General features: G+C 42.4%; 1 protein-coding gene across 1 annotated transcript in view; it reads right to left on the bottom strand.

Annotated features, from left to right (window-relative positions):
* The window catches only part of ARPP21 (cAMP regulated phosphoprotein 21), a 125,595-nt gene that overhangs the window by 66,611 nt on the left and 41,391 nt on the right, over positions 1 to 17,593 (bottom strand). Inside the window, exons 14-17 of the mRNA XM_073810976.1 lie at positions 10,411 to 10,644; positions 3,254 to 3,435; positions 2,132 to 2,236; positions 947 to 1,207 (exon numbers count right to left, since the gene is read on the bottom strand). Of these exons, the coding sequence (XP_073667077.1) occupies positions 947 to 1,207; positions 2,132 to 2,236; positions 3,254 to 3,435; positions 10,411 to 10,644 (782 nt within the window). The remainder of the gene's footprint in view (positions 1 to 946; positions 1,208 to 2,131; positions 2,237 to 3,253; positions 3,436 to 10,410; positions 10,645 to 17,593) is intronic.

Here is a 17,593-nt window from a genome sequence, read left to right as displayed (position 1 = left end):
ATTAATTATCACTCAAAATAAAATGAACAACTGGGTGAAAATCATTTCATGGTGGAGGATTCTGCATGGCTGGAAAAGAAAATAATTTATTCAAGATGTTAAGGCAGTGCCACACCACAAATGATACGAAGGTGACACTGTACTTTAAACGGCTCATCCAATGCAATATTTCATAATTAGGATGGAATTTGCTTGGGATGTGCATGCCTTGAAAATGGACCAGAAAACGCTTCTGTGCATTTTACATCTTGACAGTAATCACTTGCAATATTCTGCAAGGGATACCCAGGAGAGCCCCAGAGATGTTTGGTGGTGAAGAGTAACACATAATCAGTCTTTGAGAAGACAGTAAAAATCAGTGATCTGTGGTGTCTTACATGCTCAAGTCAATTAAATATGATTAATGGCTACTTGTGAGCATGTGCAGGAGCCCCGCTCCCCAGGGGAGTGGAGAGGACAGTGGATGGGGCTTAGCTTCCTCCTTTATATTCAGAGAGGAGCCCCAGAAAAGCTCCAGAAAATGCTTATGAACGGATAAGAAAGGAAACAACACATTTCCAGAGCAGCAGCAAGAGAGATGAAAGTCCCCCAGGAGCTGGCCTTCCCCTTTCTTCCCCGAGGCTTTCCCTCCCTGGGCAATCACCCCAGTGAGCTGACATCCTGCTGGAGGGCAATGCTCTCCCATGGCCTCTGCACAAACAGCCTGGAAAATGGGCCACTTCCCCTGGTACCAGGGACACGGGTCTACGTCATTAAACTTACTTTCTGAGCCCCCAAGACTTCACACAACTGATGAATGCGACAGACCGGGTCCTGTAGGCTGGGAATATCAGTATGGACCACAAGAGCGAGATGAGTTGAGCTGGTGATATTCTACATGGAAACAGAGGTCAAGATGCACCAGCAACCAGCTCTGGGTCACAGGTGTGAGAAAAAGCACACTTACCTGTGTGGGTGGAGGCTGTTGCACAAATCCCTGGGGCGAGGGAGGGGGCTGGAGGACTTGCTGGGAGATGGGAGGGCCAGAGCCCGAGAAGCCCCCCGGTGGGAGCTGCTGGCCTGTGGAGGCGATGACGTAGCTTGGCTGCTGGGTGGGCTGCGGCAGGAGGGACGGTGTGTAGACAGGGCCGGCTGGGGGCTCGGGAGTCTCCCCCGAGGACTGCCGGCTCAGGTTCATCTGGCCAAACTGCGTGGTCACATCCTCTCTCTGCAAGCCATGGAGAGAAACCAGGGCGTCAGCAAGAGTGGCTGAGGAATGGGAGTGGCAGACATAGGACACAGGCTTGTCCTTATGGGAGACGGAGGGAGAACAATTTGGAAAAAATAAACGAAAGGAATTCTCTGTTCAGAACACCAAGAGAACATAACAAGAGAAGACAGATTTTAATCATCTTGAGGATTAGAGATGGCAAACAGTTTGACCTGTATCTCCCTCTTTCAGTGGAAACAAGTTATTATTTTTTTCACTGAGGGCTTGGGATCCTCAGGATGACACTGAGACAAGAAGGATTTGGGGCTCTGTCCTGGAGGGTCATCTGGTCTACCAGCAGTAACCATAGGATCTGCCTTCTGGAGGACGCAGAAGGACTTGTGCTGCCCATGGCTGCCACAAAGAACTGGTGTCATCAGTGGGGTTTCATTTGCACGTTAAAGAGTATTTAGTCACTGGCCTGGCCTGATGTTCAGGGACAATGCTCACTCTTGTTGTCCAAAAGGACCTAGTACATTGAGGAGAAATGAGAGGCCGTTGGAGGACTGGGATTCTAGGGGAACACCTGTATCAGGAGCACAGGGTGATGTCAGTTACCATCTGGATATTGGCTTTTAAGATATTTCCCAACCCTCACACCAAGTTCATGTGTCTCTCTGTTCCTGACATGTAACTCTGAGGACATTCAATTCCCGCTTAGCTCGCAAACTCTTAAAACGGTACCACTGCAGAGGCACTAAACATGGGACAGATGACAGAAAGGAAAGCATTATTTTGGAGAATGAGACATTCACACACCACCTCCCCCCTTACAGTCAGCCCAGGGCACCCACCCAGCATCAGCCTGCCCTGCACAAGAAAGTAGTCAAACCAGTGAATATGCTCTCCCAGGTGAAAAGTCATCCCCACATGATACAGTACCATGGGGAACTGCGGCGTCGGAGACACGGGCAGGAGATGCTGGGAAGCAAAAGACACAGCTGGGTATTGCACTGATTGGGAGGAAGCCTGCAGCCCCTGGACAGACTGGAGGAAAGAAAAAGCTTGTCAGGTAACAGGGAAATACTGGGGGTTGAAATCCCACCGGAAGGCGATCGCATCTGAAGCACACCACCGTCCCCCTCATAGGTCCTCCTGGTTCAGTGCACTCCAGAGAGGGGCACCAGCCACCAATAGGAAGCCAATGCAGGCAGACCAGTGCCAGCCAGCCTTGAGGGAGGCTTGCTGCTCAGATATGAAGTCCTGTGTGTGAAACTTTTGAAAATTGTAAAGCACTATGGAAAGTAAAGAATCTTTCGTTCAATTAAAAAAAAAGAAGTTATTGTGATACTTTTCATGTTGTTGTTGGTGGTCAGATCCCTGGGTCTAAAAATATACTCCAAGTACTAAAAAGTAAGACAAAACAAACAAAAAAAATGAGGTTCAGGGGACTTCCCTGGCCATCCAGTGGTTAAGACTCTGCTTCCACTGCAGGCCCAGGAGCCAAGATCCCTGCATGCCGCCCACTGTGGCCAAAAAAAAAAAAAAAAAAAAAAAAAGAGGTTCACCCTGGCAACCTGCCTGGAACACTTCAGGTTTCTGAACATTTCCATGTGTTGCCCTAGAAAAGGAGGACAGCCCAATGTCTCTCCAAGGGACAAATGAACAGTCAGGCCACCTGATCTGCATTAGGAATGGGTGAGCAAGGTGACACAACGGCCTGGATGGGCTTGAGTTCAGTCCCCTAGACAGTATAGGCTCCTTGACACATAAAAGCAGCATCTAGATCTAAGACAAGACTTGTCATTCATTTTCCCAAGTACCATGCCTCACCATGCGAGTCACTGGACGGGGCCCTCATCTCTACCTAAGCTTAAGGCTCCAGCTGAAGTCCTGTCAACCTGAAACCAAGGGCTCTAGGCTGCCAGGTTTTATTATGGAGTTGAGTGGATGGGACTGGCACCCGTGGAAAATATCGCCTCTTCCTGATGCACCGCATCGCTGAGGCTGGTGCAGTCTGCGTCTCCGAGCACTTCCCCTCCCTGCCTTCCCACCAGCTCTTACCTGAGTGACCAGTGGGCCTGCCATTTGCGTCTGGGGTGGCTGGGCCTGCTGCTGGGGTCGCGGGGAGGGCTGCTGCTGGGGCTGCTGCTGGGGCTGCCCCACCATCGCGCTTCGCAGGGGCTGCTGGCTGGTGGGGGGGTTGTATATGGCGGGGGTTCCATCAGGATTCACGAAGGGCTGGCCTGCAGTGGAATCACACCTTGGTCAAGGTAAACTTCTCAAGCTCTCCTTTGGCACAAAGAACCACTCCGACAGATACTCAAAAATGGAACCTAAAGCAAAGGGGCAGGGGAAGTCCAGGACACTGGAGCCTTTGCCAGTGTGAAGACTTGACTGTTTATGACCCATCAGGCTGAGCGAGGTAGCAGCGTAAGCCCACAGCAACTTAAAGAAGCCGCAAATGAATCCATCACCTTCAAGGCAATTTGCCAAAGCTAAGTGCATCTGTACAGTGGCACCCAGTGCAGAAGCAACCTTCACCAAGTCCTGTGTCTTGCTGCCCTGCACCTCACAGCTACCAGCGAGATAACTTACACTGAAATATAAGGGCTGCTTTCCGTTTATACGGCTCTGGCGACATTCAGTTACTCAATGTTTACCAATATATTTGTTTTGCTTCCACTGGGCTGGTCACCAACTTAGAATCATTATCAGTTCCAAAAATATATATACAACCAGGATATACCACATGCATTCACTCGCTTCTCTCACAAGCAGGAGTACACAGGGGAGGGGATAGAGATTCTGAAGGTGATGCATAATAAACCCATCGCAGAATCATCTTGTCATGGCAGAGCAAATATACATTATTTTGCCTTTTGAGATAATGGCTTGGTTCACTGTTATTGTTCCTACTATTTGAGGAGTATTTTATGGTTTACAAAACAGTATCACTGGAACCTCACTGGGCCTCTGGGGAAGGTAGGTATCATCTCCCTATGTTTCAGAAGAGGAAATGAAGGCCCACCAGGAAGATTACAGGAATAAAGAGCTGAAAGGAAGAGACTAAAGGGCAGCAAATGAAAGAGAGAGAAAGGAGGTAAGGGAGAGAAGAAATGGATTTCCAATATGGAAGGTGCAGCAACAGGCACCTTACATCCATGGTCTTCTCTTCCAAGAGCTCCACAGGTGTGCAATCTCATTCCACTTTAGAGACAAGACAATCAAAGTTTGGAGGGCCCAAGCAATTTATTCAGAAATACACAAAGCAGTAAGTGAGACAACCCAGGAAATGGCCCTGGTCCATTCACCTCCCATCATACCACACAACTTAAGTGAATTATCCAAGTTTGCTTAATGAGTACATGGTACAACGAGGTACCATGAAAAAAATCCAATTGTGACTGAAAATTATTCATCAACACATGAGAAGTTTGGAGAGGTGGGGGCCGTGTTTCAAGGTGGAATCACCCCCAGGATTGGTAAATAAAGAAGAATCAGAATCTGGGGGAAAAGATGGGCAAAGTGCTTACCGCGGAAGAGCAGTGGACTTGATTTCAGCTCAGTTAGGAACCGACATGAAAGCTTTAGCAGTCCCCAAATTTTCAGTACCCTCCCAAATATTTATATACATATGTATGTGTGTATGTACGCAACAAGTAACCTTACATGCTGCATATTCAAGAACATACCTGCCAGAACCACAGGAGTTCTAACAACAGTTTCATAACCAATCACAACATGATGTGATGGAAAAGCAAATGTGCCAGAATTTTAGTCAGAGAACAATGACTAAATTTAGAGGTTTTTTTTTTTTTTAAATGTTCTTCATAAGCACTTGTTTTCCTATCACTGTTACTTAATTTTAGCTATATTTTATTGTTTTAAATTATTGTTCTTTTTTCCAAAATAACTCTTCTGAATTTAAAATCTGCAACCCATTTTTTTTTTTTTCCCTGCAAAACCCAGCAATTTGGGAAAGGATGAAAAAAAGGTCAATTTACAAAAATCTATTAGCCCATTTGGGGTTCTAATCCTTACTTGTCTCCTCTCTGTGTATCTTAATAGGGAAGAGGAAAATTTTAGGTACCGAACATTTAAAAAAAATTATCACAGCAACTTCATACAAAATCATTTCAAAGTCAACCTCACTCTAAGCTCACACACACACACGGATGGAAAACTAAAAAGAAAAGGCTCTTTACTATGTCTGTGACTTTTGATTTACCCCAGTGAGAATTAAGGAAGTGTGAAAAACTGACCATATTTAGGGTGAAAATATAACAGCAAAATATTCAGATGCCATTTTCGATAAATTTTAGACCCTCTGTTTAAAATATTATTATTGTGCTGTGGACCAGAAGAAAGAAATATTTCTAAATAACCGCATGTGGAAAGTACTAAGAATTCACTTGGGTAGAGAGAGATGGCAGGTTCTTCTAGAAAGAGAAGGTAGTATAAAAGGTTGATTCTTATGCTCACCAAGGAATGGTGGAGAGAACTGAGGAAAATGAAAGAAGTCAGATGGATGCCAGGGAAGAGACCAAAAACAATTTTCTAAGAGGGCCGGGATGACTGACTGTTGGTTTTCAAGTCAGGCTACGGTGGCTTCTCGGTATTCTACCTTGTTTACCAATCCAGATGCAATTACGACTGAATCCAGGCAATTAGCTTGAATGACAGTGGCTGAAAATCAAAAGAGAAAGACTCACTAGCTCTAGGACTATTCCGCTTAGCAGAGGTTTTCATGTCAGAACTGCAGAAGCGTGTCCAGCAGGCCTTGGAATGGGTGTTAGCAGGTAAAGAGAGTGTAGTGACAGAGGTAAGCCAGTGTGGTGAGCTGAGCCAGGGCAGAGAAAAGGATTGAATGCAGAGCGTCCGTCGCTCTCAAATACATAACTTTAGGTGAAAAACGTCTCCACTATTCACATCAATGTGTGTAATGTGCAGCAGACATTATGTTACTAATATATAATGATTGAGCCCCTGCATGGTGACTAAAGCTTTGTTACCCATTCCAGGGATGCAAAACAAAAGACGAGAAACTAAGTAGGACTCCTCCTCCCAAAGAGCTTACCAATGTGCTGGTAATAAGGAAATGAATCCAAGGGCAGTTCACACTAGAAGCAAAGTAATCATATGCTCTTGGTTTCCAATACCAAAGCACTGCTACCATGTACCCGGCAGAAGGGTATTATTTAAAAAGAAAGGGAAGGGATGATGGGAAAAATATTTTCCTTTCCTAGTCCTTAGAAGGTGAGCAATCAAATGATTAGGGAGCTGATGATTATGGATAAGCAGAGACTGATTCAGGACTTGCAAAGATACATTTCTAGACAGCACACAAAAACTTCATGGTGCATTTAATCGAAAGGTGGAAGCACTTTGGATAAATCGATTCTAGAAGTCCTGTGAAAAACAAAAACAGCATAGTTTATGGAAGCATTTGAAAGAGACCAGCCCTCAAAGGCGGCTCAAAGTCAAGTCCCTGCAGATGGCGTGTTCTTCCATCTCATGCTCCTGGACTCCTGCCAGATGAAAGCAAAGCAAAATGGCAAAACAACACACACGGCACTAACGAGCACTTGAGGGATGCCAACACCTGTTGACATCTCTGGATAGCACTGAGTTGAAAGAAAATAGCCAAAGATGAGCTTTCAGCTAGAAATTTCCAAACTGAGGCTGAGTCCAAGACGGCTGGAGGAAGATCATTCTCAAGAGTCAAACCCAGGCTTGCCTGGCAAGGATGAAGATGTGGTCCAGGGATAACTTTGAGAAAGAGCCTCTGACTCCCTCATCCAGATGCCTGCAAAGCAAAGAAACAACAGCCAACGCAGGTTTAGAGTTGGAAATGGACCAAATGGGAGCTGAGTCTAAAGCCAGACGAAAGAAAAAGTCCTGGTTGTATCTGGGGAGCCACAAGAATGTATGTGAGTGGGTTGGTTTCAGCTGCCAAATATTCAGTTCCTAGTAAGAGCCCGGTCAATTGTGCTGACAAAGGAAATTTCATTTTTGTTTCATTTACTAGACAAATGACTGGCAGGCACCTTAGTATTTCAAATCATTGCTTGTCTTATTACTGCTTAAGACAGATATTTAATCAATCATTGTTTTACATATGAGGGACATTCTCAAATATATGACATTGGATGAAAAGCTGCTCTATTATCCACATTAGCATATATGATGAATAGTAGATATTGTTTCAAAAATATGTAATTGTTGAGGACCTTTGTTATCCACTCTAGGGAGGCCAAAAATATAACCAAGTATGGTTCCTCCCCACAAGCTCATGAATGTGCTGGTAACAGGGAAATGTATCCAAGGGCAATTCACATAAGAAGCAAAGTAGTCATATGCTCTGGGTTGCTTATACCAAAGTGTTCCTACCATATATTTGGCAGAGGGTATTTAGGAAAAGGTAAGAGGTGTGGATTCTAGGGGAACACAGCAATGCCAGAGAAAGATGAGCTTCAGCCCAAAGGAGGCAAATTTCCAGTTTCAATAGTAGAGTCAAATAAGTGATCATATAGCCTGATAGACAGACATGCACATGACTCACCACAGATACATATACACATACATATATATGATACGTGATAGATGTATACGTACATTCATATGTGCTGGCATGTGTGTGTGTGTTTTGGTCATGCCACATGACTTATAGGATCTTAGATCCCTGACAAGGGATTGAACCTGGAGCCACGTCAGTGAAAGCCTTAAGTCCTAACCACTGGACCACCAGGGAACTTCTGTTCATATATTTTTAATTAATTAATTAATTAATTAATGGATGCATTGGGTCTTTGTTGCTGCCTGCGGGCTTTCTCTAGTTGCAGCAAGCGGGGGCTACTCTTCGTTGCAGTGCGCGGGCTTCTTATCGTGGTGGCTTCTCCTATTGCAGTGCATGAGCTCTATGCACGCGGGTTTCTGTAGTTGTGGCGCACGGGCTTAGTTGCTCCTCGGCATGTGGGATCTTCCCAGACCAGGGATCGAACCCGTGTCCCCTGCATTGGCAGGAGGATTCTTAACCACTGTGTCACCAGGGAAGTCTCCCCACGCATATTTTTAATTGACAAAAATAAACACATTCTGGGAAAAAAGAAATATCACAATTCACCTTACATCCCACCACTCAATCACAGAATAGAATAGTACATCTTCCTCCTGGTCGAGGGATAGTTTTATGTTTAGCATTTGTCAGATCAGAGATGTGTGTAGGGAAACTCTGCTGTTCAACAGTATTATCGGATCCTTTTCTTTAGTTAGGATCCTTTTGCAAAGGATAAATTTTAATAACAGCTCCAAATTACTCATTCCAATTTGTAATTGGGGCTTGGCACCAAGAGCACATTCTTTCCTTTTCTATAAACAAGATTATAGATGATAATATACACATACACACACACATCCACGCTTTCATTACAAATCATATTCCTGCGCTGTACCCTAAAAAATACTCTTTTGAGCTTTCCCGAAATACTCTGCAATTTTGGTTAAAACATAACACTCAAAACTATGCTTAGTGGCTACTCTTGTCTACAAACCTTCCATCTCAATTAAAAGTGAAAGAATTAAAGCTGACAGAGTCAGATCATACTTTGATCTGTGCCCAGAGTAATGAATATGATCCTGGTTTTCTTTTCATTTCCTTTATAGTGCTTACACTGATCCAGATATCTAATATTCTCCTTAGAAGTATCTAATCTGAAAGCTTTCAAATGGTTTTCAATAAAATGATTATGCCTCCTTTTCCCTCAAATTTGTGGCATTTTCAAAATGTCTCAATCAAACACCATTCCTTAAGAATGTGCCATATGTTTTCATGAAAATGTGGCAATTATTCAAGTAACTATTTTACTGTCATGCTTCTCTGAATTTCCTACTTATTAGTAGCACTAGACATGTGAGAAGATTGAGCCAGATCACTTTTATGAGATTCCCATCCAGCGCTGCATTTTTAAGTAATCTAAACCAAACCTCAGATATATTTTGAGAAAATTCATTTTTTTTTTCAATCTCTTTCAAAGGTTTCTAGAGAAGTGACTTGTCAAATCAAGCCTTCTAACCCAGGGTTTACCAGCCCTGGCACGACTAACATATTGGGCTGGATAATCTTCCTGTGTCAGGGGCTGTTCTGTGCATTGTAAGATGTTTAGTAGCATCTCTGGTCTCTACCTTCTTAGATGCCAGTAGCAGCCCCTCCTCCCTAGGTCATGATAATCAAACTATCTGCAGATATTGCCAAATGGCCTTGGAGGCATGGAAAAATTGCCTCTGGTTGAGAAGTTCCCCCCATGAAGCAGGTGTTCATCAGTCTATTTGCCCAATGCTCTGGGTCCTCTGAAATTAGTGTGGAAGTTAACTGACCACAGGAGAAATTAAAAATGTAAAAAACGTAAGATGTACAAACTGTTAGGTATAAAACAAACCACAAAGATATACTGTACAACACAGGGAATATAGCCAATATTTTACAATAACTATAAATGGGGCATAACTTTTAAAAATTGTGAATCACCATATTGTACACCTGTAACTTATATAATATTGTAAAACTATACCTCAATTTAAAAAAAGTAAAAAAATGGCCATTCATCATGAAAGAAACAATAGTCATGAAGTTACCGATTTTCCAAACCCCACCAAAACCTGTCTAATCCTAAAATCCCTAAAATACATAAGAACTTGCCCTCTGTATTCTCTTGCCACTGCTGTTCCTTATTTCCCAGTGGGAGTTGCATGGAGTTCTAAGGTGGGAAGTCAATTTCTGTAGTGAAGAATCTGCTCCAACTGAGATCTCAAGTTCCTGAAATATCTTGGATGCAAAAATGCTTTTGACACAACAACAAGCTAACCACGGATTTGGTCTGAGAAACATCAATTTTCAATTAGTACATCCTGATTCTTCACTCCATGGTTTCTTATCTTAGCTCCTGGGAATACGTGAGAGACACCGTGCTCAAGGAAGAGGACAGAGAGAAAAGCGGATATTTCTGGGAAGTGTCTGTATTTCGATTTACATACCAATATTGATAACGATACAGAGATATAGATTCCAGCTCTCTATAGATCTGCTCTTCCTAAATCAAGACCCTACACAACAACCCACGCACCAGGAATTTTCAGAACACTTGCTAGCAAAGTTATAAGCTCAAACACAAGAATAAACCTCTGATATTATGTCTCAGCCAAAGCAGAGGTAATGAACGAACCTGTATGTGGATTAAGAAGGATGCTTCCGGGTGGGATGCCTGTGGCAGCTTCGAGTGGAAGGAGGATGTAGCTGGTGCTGCTGTGAGCGACCTGGCCTCCCATCCCATTCTCTGGGTAGGTCACGCAGCCGGGAGAAGTGGCCGCCACGCCCGAGACCAGCGGTGAGCTCTGGAGAGGTGGATGGGTACGCGACAGCGATCCTGACGAGCCTGCACTGCTGGACGACTCAGAACCTACCGGAGAGACACAAATCAACAAATCATTCCACACGGAGGAGAGGAAAGAAACCACTACTTAGTGTAAAGAATCCATCACTAAAGAATTTGAGGTGAGCACTGCAGGATGAGATTAACTAATGCCCCTCCCATATTTGATTGAAATATTTGCTGCCTATTTTTCAGATGTGTCAGATTTCTAGGAAAAGAGAGATTAAGAATGAGCTCTCTCTTTCCGGCTTCTCACATGCCACTAGGGTGATGAATTGGTAAATGGTACCATAAAGCTGGGAACTCAGGGCCTGAAAACTCCCATTTCCCTGAGTAACTAATGAAGTGGAAATGTCTCACTGAGCTGGAGTTACGACAGTAAAATGACTGGGATGGAGGTTAAAGAGACTGCAGTTTAAGGAGGAGTCTGTGGTCACGCAGATGGTTCTTTTCCCTCAAATGTGAGTAGAAGAACTCGCTCATTCCTATTAGAAATGCTTAAGAGCTGCACTGTACCTCCCATACTCACAGAAGTCTTGTTAATATGACCAAGAGGTGAACCAAGGAGGGCTTGGCCGTCATGATATTGACTGAGCATCCTTCAGATGACATAGAAGAGTAGAATCATGGGGAGATTTGTGGACTGTAGATTCCTCAAATACGTAAGTAACTGGGTCAGTGTGCAGAAGCTCCCAAGATGGAATACAGCCCTAATCATCTCCCTTTCCCTCCAATGTGGACAAGAAAAGCTACAGCCCACGTCCATTAGGCACCAGCCACTCTTCACTGCAACCAGAGCCAAGCAGCTCCAGCACCCTTGACTGTGGCTGTTCTGGGCTCTGAATATTAACCAGAGCCTCAGAGAGAAAATGCACTGAGCAAAATTTCTGTATCTGTGAATTCAAACTAACAGATGGATTGAGTGACATCATAGTTTGAAAGAACGGAGTATAAGAAACTTTAAAAACTATCAGCCCACATTATTGACTTATGTCATTAAAAATGCATTATTCTGTGTCATTAGAGGTTAACACATATAAGGAATAGTTAAGATTGTTTAGAAGATTCTAAAATTTGCCCTTAAACTGAAGACCCTTTTTTTTTCTGAACACAGATTCTTTTATTAAACCATTTTTTTTCAAAGTGATATTTAGTATAATGCCTTATAAATTATCTTTCTGCAAAACATAAAGAGGAAAAATATTCTGTACAGTGGATACTGGGAAGAATATAAGTAACAAAATAACATGTGATGAAGTTTATCTTTGAAATGATATGGCTTTTAGTTCTACTATGTTTTTGTTATGTTCCTTCTAAAATTCTCAGCATTTTTAATAATAAAAAGTGTGGCTGACGTATGAATTTCAACTCTACAGCCCTAACTTACTCCAGTACTAATAAGTGGTTAAAGGAATAGTAAGTGATTTGTCATCTTTAATGAGAATATGGAGTTCTAAATTATGGTAAACTGAAGACCTTTTTATTTTATTTTTATTGAAAAATTTTTTATTCTATATTGGAGTATAATTGATTAACAATGTTGTGTTAGTTTCAGGTGTACAGCAAGTGATTCAGTTATACATATACATGTGTCTACTCTTTTTCAAGTTCTTAAATACATGAGAGGAATACAACATGTGACTGCAGAGAAGAGGGGCCATTGGAGAGTGCGGTAATTTTTGAGAAGAAGGACAGTGATATTTACTGAGCATTTAGTATGTGTGGGTAACCTGATAAACACTGTAATTATAAGGAGTATACTGCCTAGATAGATAGGGAAATGGAAGCACAGAAAAGGCAGCTAACTCAAGTCAACTCATACAGGTAGACAGTGACAGAGCTGGGATGTGATCCAGGCAGAATGATCTAGATTTAACCATGACCCAACACCGACTGCCACCAGTGTTCTCAGGTGGGAATCTTCTCTGCTTGTTCCATGACTTTATTATTCAGAATGATCAAGTTTCAGATTAATTCAGGATGTTCCATCTAACTAATGCTGATGGGTTTCTGAATAATGTATGGGCAGAAAAATGAAGGATAAAAGGAAATGTGGAAATACTAAGAGTAGTTTTCAGACCACATGGCTGACACGTCTGATCCTGCAGTCACTGCCCCAGTGCGTGCGTTTGTGGACTTGTGCCCATGATTTGATGCTACAGTCCAAGTTTGACACTTAGCAGCGTCAACAACAACAGCAAGAACAGTAATAATACAATAACACTTCCTGACCCCAGACGATGAAGCTCATACACAACTGACTCAGCCCACATCCAGGCTGAGGGGTTAGACAGTAAGAAAAAGTCGGGGCTAACAAGGCATCCAGCACCATGCTGGGCGTGTGTGCTGGTGGTGGAGATTGATACACAGAGACTAACGTGCCTCAACAAAATCCAAAAGATGACTTCATTTTGGCTTTTAGAAGATGGCCATTCATCACTGATTGACAATATTTCCTTCTGCTGGCTGAGAAAAAGCAGCAGCTTCAACAGGAATAATGAGGAGAACAAGGTAAAGATAATGGAAATGATTTGATCCCACAGGTTAAAAGAAGGGAAGGAGGAAAATTAAATTTGGCTTAAACTCTCAACACTTGCAAAGATGGAGGCAGTCAGACCTCCCTGGAGCGATGGCTCAGCAATCACCCTGCAGGCTGGCTGGTGTATAACCAGCTCTGACCAGTTTCTAAACATCCATCACCTAGAATCAGGTAAAGCAGTATTCGACACGTAGCCAGCATTACTGAAATTCTTGATCAAAAATGGCTGCTACCAATGGTGATAAAAGGCACAGGACTAGAAGTGTTCACAGATTTAAAAAAAAGATTAATATTTGAGAACTTTACTACTTTGGGTGCTGAGAGTGGTTTGTGCTTCCTTGTTTAGGGACTTTGTGACAGCAACGGCAAATATTTAAACAGTATGTCTATGTGACAAATAGTGTTAATCACGCTATATGAATTATCTAATCTACTTTTCACAGCAACCTCATTTTGCAGCTGAGAGCTGATCCTCAGAGACGTTAAGTAAATTTCCCAAGTGCAGTTAGCACGTGGAGGAGTCTGAGTTCAAACCCAGGCAACGCAACTTCAGGGACCAAGCTTGAAGCCTGCAGGTCATGTGTTTACCCTAAAGTCATTCCAGCAAGAACCAGGTAGGACCAGGGCCCTGACCAGGCCTATGCCAAGTTCTAGGAGATACTGCACAGAAATTCAATGCTACTCATAATGGGATGCTCAGAAATTGAAGCTGGACCCTGAGGGGCAGCTGGTGGGAGGTGTAGACCAAAGACACTAGGGTGGCTGGGTGAAAGCCTCAGATGAACCCTCAAGAGGGACACAGGAAAAGGGAAAAATGGGAAGAGACTGGAAAAGAGATCATAAGGCAAAGCAAAATAGAAATCCAGGAAAGGGATGGGGCAGAAAGGAAAGGGCAAGGGAAGAGTCCCTTGGAGGAGGGAATGAGCATTCACTCCCCAGGGAGGGAGCACCCTGAGTTGTGGTTCCAGTTCTGCCAGAACTAGTTGTATTTCCTTCAGGAAGTGACATTTTCTTTAGACCTCAATGTCTTCTTTATAAAATATAAGCCACCAGATTAAATGATGAGTATAGCTGAGGATGATGCCCTTGAAGTTCCCCTCAGTTTAACTATACTTTAAATAGGTTTCTTTCTGATTACAGGCCCTTTACCTCCCTTTTTTCAGCGCATCTCTGCTCCTCTATAGACGCAGAGAAAGCTTTCGACAAAGTTCAACACCTATTTATGATAAAAAGCCTGCAGAAAGTAGGCATAGAGGGAACTTTCCTCAACATAATAAAGGCCACATATGACAAACCCAGAGCCAACATTGTCTTCAATGGTGAAAAACTGAAACCATTTCCACTAAATCAGGAACAAGACAAGGTTGCCCACTCTCACCACTCTTATTCAACATAGTTTTGCAAGTTTTAGCCACAGCAATCAGAGAAGAAAAAGAAATAAAAGGAATCCAAATCGGAAAAGAAGAAGTAAAGCTGTCACTGTTTGCAGATGACATGATCCTATACATAGAGAATCCTAAAGATGCTACCAGAAAACTACTAGAGCTAATCAATGAATCTGGTAAGGTAGCAGGATACAAAATGAATGCACAGAAATCTCTGGCATTCTTATACACTAATGATGAAAAATCTGAAAGTGAAATTAAGAAAACACTCCCATTTACCATTGCAACAAAAAGAATAAAATATCTAGGAATAAACCTACCTAAGGAGACAAAAGACCTGTATGCAGAAAATTATAAGACACTAATGAAAGAAATTAAAGATGATACAAATAGATGGAGAGCTATACCATGTTCTTGGATTGGAAGAATCAACATTGTGAAAATGACTCTACTACCCAAAGCAATCTACAGATTCAATGCAATCCCTATCAAACTACCACTGGCATTATTCACAGGACTAGAACAAAAAATTTCACAATTTGTATGGAAACACAAAAGATCCCGAATAGCCAAAGCAGTCTTGAGAAAGAAAAATGGAGCTGGAGGAATCAGGCTCCCTGACCTCAGACTATACTACAAAGCTACAGTAATCAAGATAGTATGGTACTGGCACAAAAACAGAAATATAGATCAATGGAACAAGATAGAAAGCCCAGAGATAAACCCACGCACATATGGTCACCTTATCCTTGGTAAACGAGGCAAGAATATACAGTGGAGAAAAGACAGCCACTTCCATAAGTGGTGCTGGGAAAACTGGACAGCTACATGTAAAAGAACGAAATTAGAATACGCCCTAACACCATACACAAAAATAAACTCAAAATGGATTAAAGACCTAAAATGTAAGGCCAGATACTATCAAACTCTTAGAGGAAAACATAGGCAGAACGCTCTATGACATAAATCACAGCAAGATCCTTTTTGACCCACCACCTACAGAAATGGAAATAAAAACAAAAATAAACAAATGTGACCTAATGAAACTTAAAAGCTTTTGCACAGCAAAGGAAACCATAAGCAAGACCAAAAGACAACCCTCAGAAAGGGAGAAATTATTTGCAAATGAAGCACCTGACAAAGGATTAATCTCCAAAATTTATAAGCAGCTCATGCAGCTCAATAACAAAAAAACAAACAGCCCAATCCAAAAATGGGCAGAAGACCTAAATAGACAGTTCTCCAAAGAAGATATACAGAGTGCCAACAAACACATGAAAGAATGCTCAACATCATTAATCATTAGAGAAATACAAATCAAAACTACAATGAGATATCATCTCACACCAGTCAGAATGGCCATCATCAAAAAATCTATAAACAATAAATGCTGGAGAGGGTGTGGAGAAAAGGGAACGCTCTTGCACTGTTGGTGGGAATGTAATTGATACAGCCAATATGGAGAACAGTATGGAGGTTCCTTAAAAAACTACAAATAGAACTACCATACGACCCAGCAATCCCACTACTGGGCATATACCCTGAGAAAACCATAATTCAAAAAGAGTCATGTACCAAAATGTTCATTGCAGCTCTATTTACAAGAGCCAGGACATGGAAGCAACCTAAGTGCCCTTCATCAGATGAATGGATAAAGAAGATGTGGCACATATATACAATGGAATATTACTCAGCCATAAAAAGAAACGAAATTGAGTTATTTGTAGTGAGGTAGATGGAGCTAGAGAGTCTGTCATACAGAGTGAAGTAAGTCAGAAAGAGAAAGACAAATACCGTATGCTAACAAATATATATGGAATCTAAGAAAAAAAAATGTCATGAAGAACCTAAGGGTAAGATGGGAATAAAGACACAGACCTACTAGAGAATGGACTTGAGGATATAGGGAGGGGAAAGGTAAGCTGTGACAAAGTGAGAGAGTGGCATGGACATATATACACTACCAAACGTAAAATAGATAGCTAGTGGGAAGCAGCCGCATAGCACAGGGAGATCAGCTCGGTGGTTTGTGACCACCTAGAGGGGTGGGATAGGGAGGGTGGGAGGGAGACGCAAGAGGGAAGAGATATGGGAACATATGTATAACTGATTCACTTTGTTATAAAGCAGAAACTAACACACCACTGTAAAGCAATTATACTCCAATAAAGATGTTAATAAAAAAAAAAAGATGCAAATCTTCTCCCAGCCTTTTATCAGTTTTACAACACGGGAAGGTCTTTCTTAAGGACTTGGGAGCCATCCGTTTGAAGTGAAGTCCTCAAGAAAAACGGTGCCTTTCTCTGCAAGTCTCAGCACCAATTAGCAAACACAGGCGGTCTTATCAAATTGACCAATCAGCTCTTTAAGGCCCTCTAGCTCATTTACAGACTCTCCTGCCTTTGTTCCAGCAGGGTTGAGTTTAGTTTCTCTCCCCTACTGCAACAGTCTTGACCTCTATTGAATTAGTTATGGGTAAAGTCTTCCCTGCCTCTTTAACTCATCAGATGCAATTTTTCTTTTACAGGGACCCTGAACCATGAGTATTTTTCTCTCCTGAGTTTGAGAAAATGTTTCCAGATCCAAGTGTCAGAGTTCAGTAGAATAACCTAAAGCTTCTGAAATTACGAGGGAAAAAGAATATCCAGGATGCATTTGTGTAGTGATGAAAATAAACACGGAGAAGAGGAAGTGATGGAAAGATGAGGCATCTTGCACTGGCTCCAGAAATACCCCAGGGCATAGACCAGGAAGGTAACAACAACAAGGATACCCTTGCCTCCAGAAAACAAGATGCCAGGCCATGTAAAATGGTGAAAACAAAACGGAAGGCTATCTTATTTCTCCAGAGCAGTTGTTTCTCAAGCTTGGTTTGTAGAGAAGCCATCTGTGCTTGAACAAATTCTTCTTGTGAGTCTGATGCAGCTGAAGTCGAGAAGCCCTGCTCTGGACATCAAGAGAGAAGGATGGTAGTAAAACAACATGGTGTAGCCAGTGTGGAAAGAAACATATCACACACTTATTTCTCAACCCCATGTTCATGGCAGCACTA

Source organism: Tursiops truncatus, chromosome 10, assembly GCF_011762595.2.
Source record: "Tursiops truncatus isolate mTurTru1 chromosome 10, mTurTru1.mat.Y, whole genome shotgun sequence".
Lineage (NCBI taxonomy): Eukaryota > Metazoa > Chordata > Mammalia > Artiodactyla > Delphinidae > Tursiops > Tursiops truncatus.
This window is presented reverse-complemented; position numbering and strand designations above follow the sequence as displayed.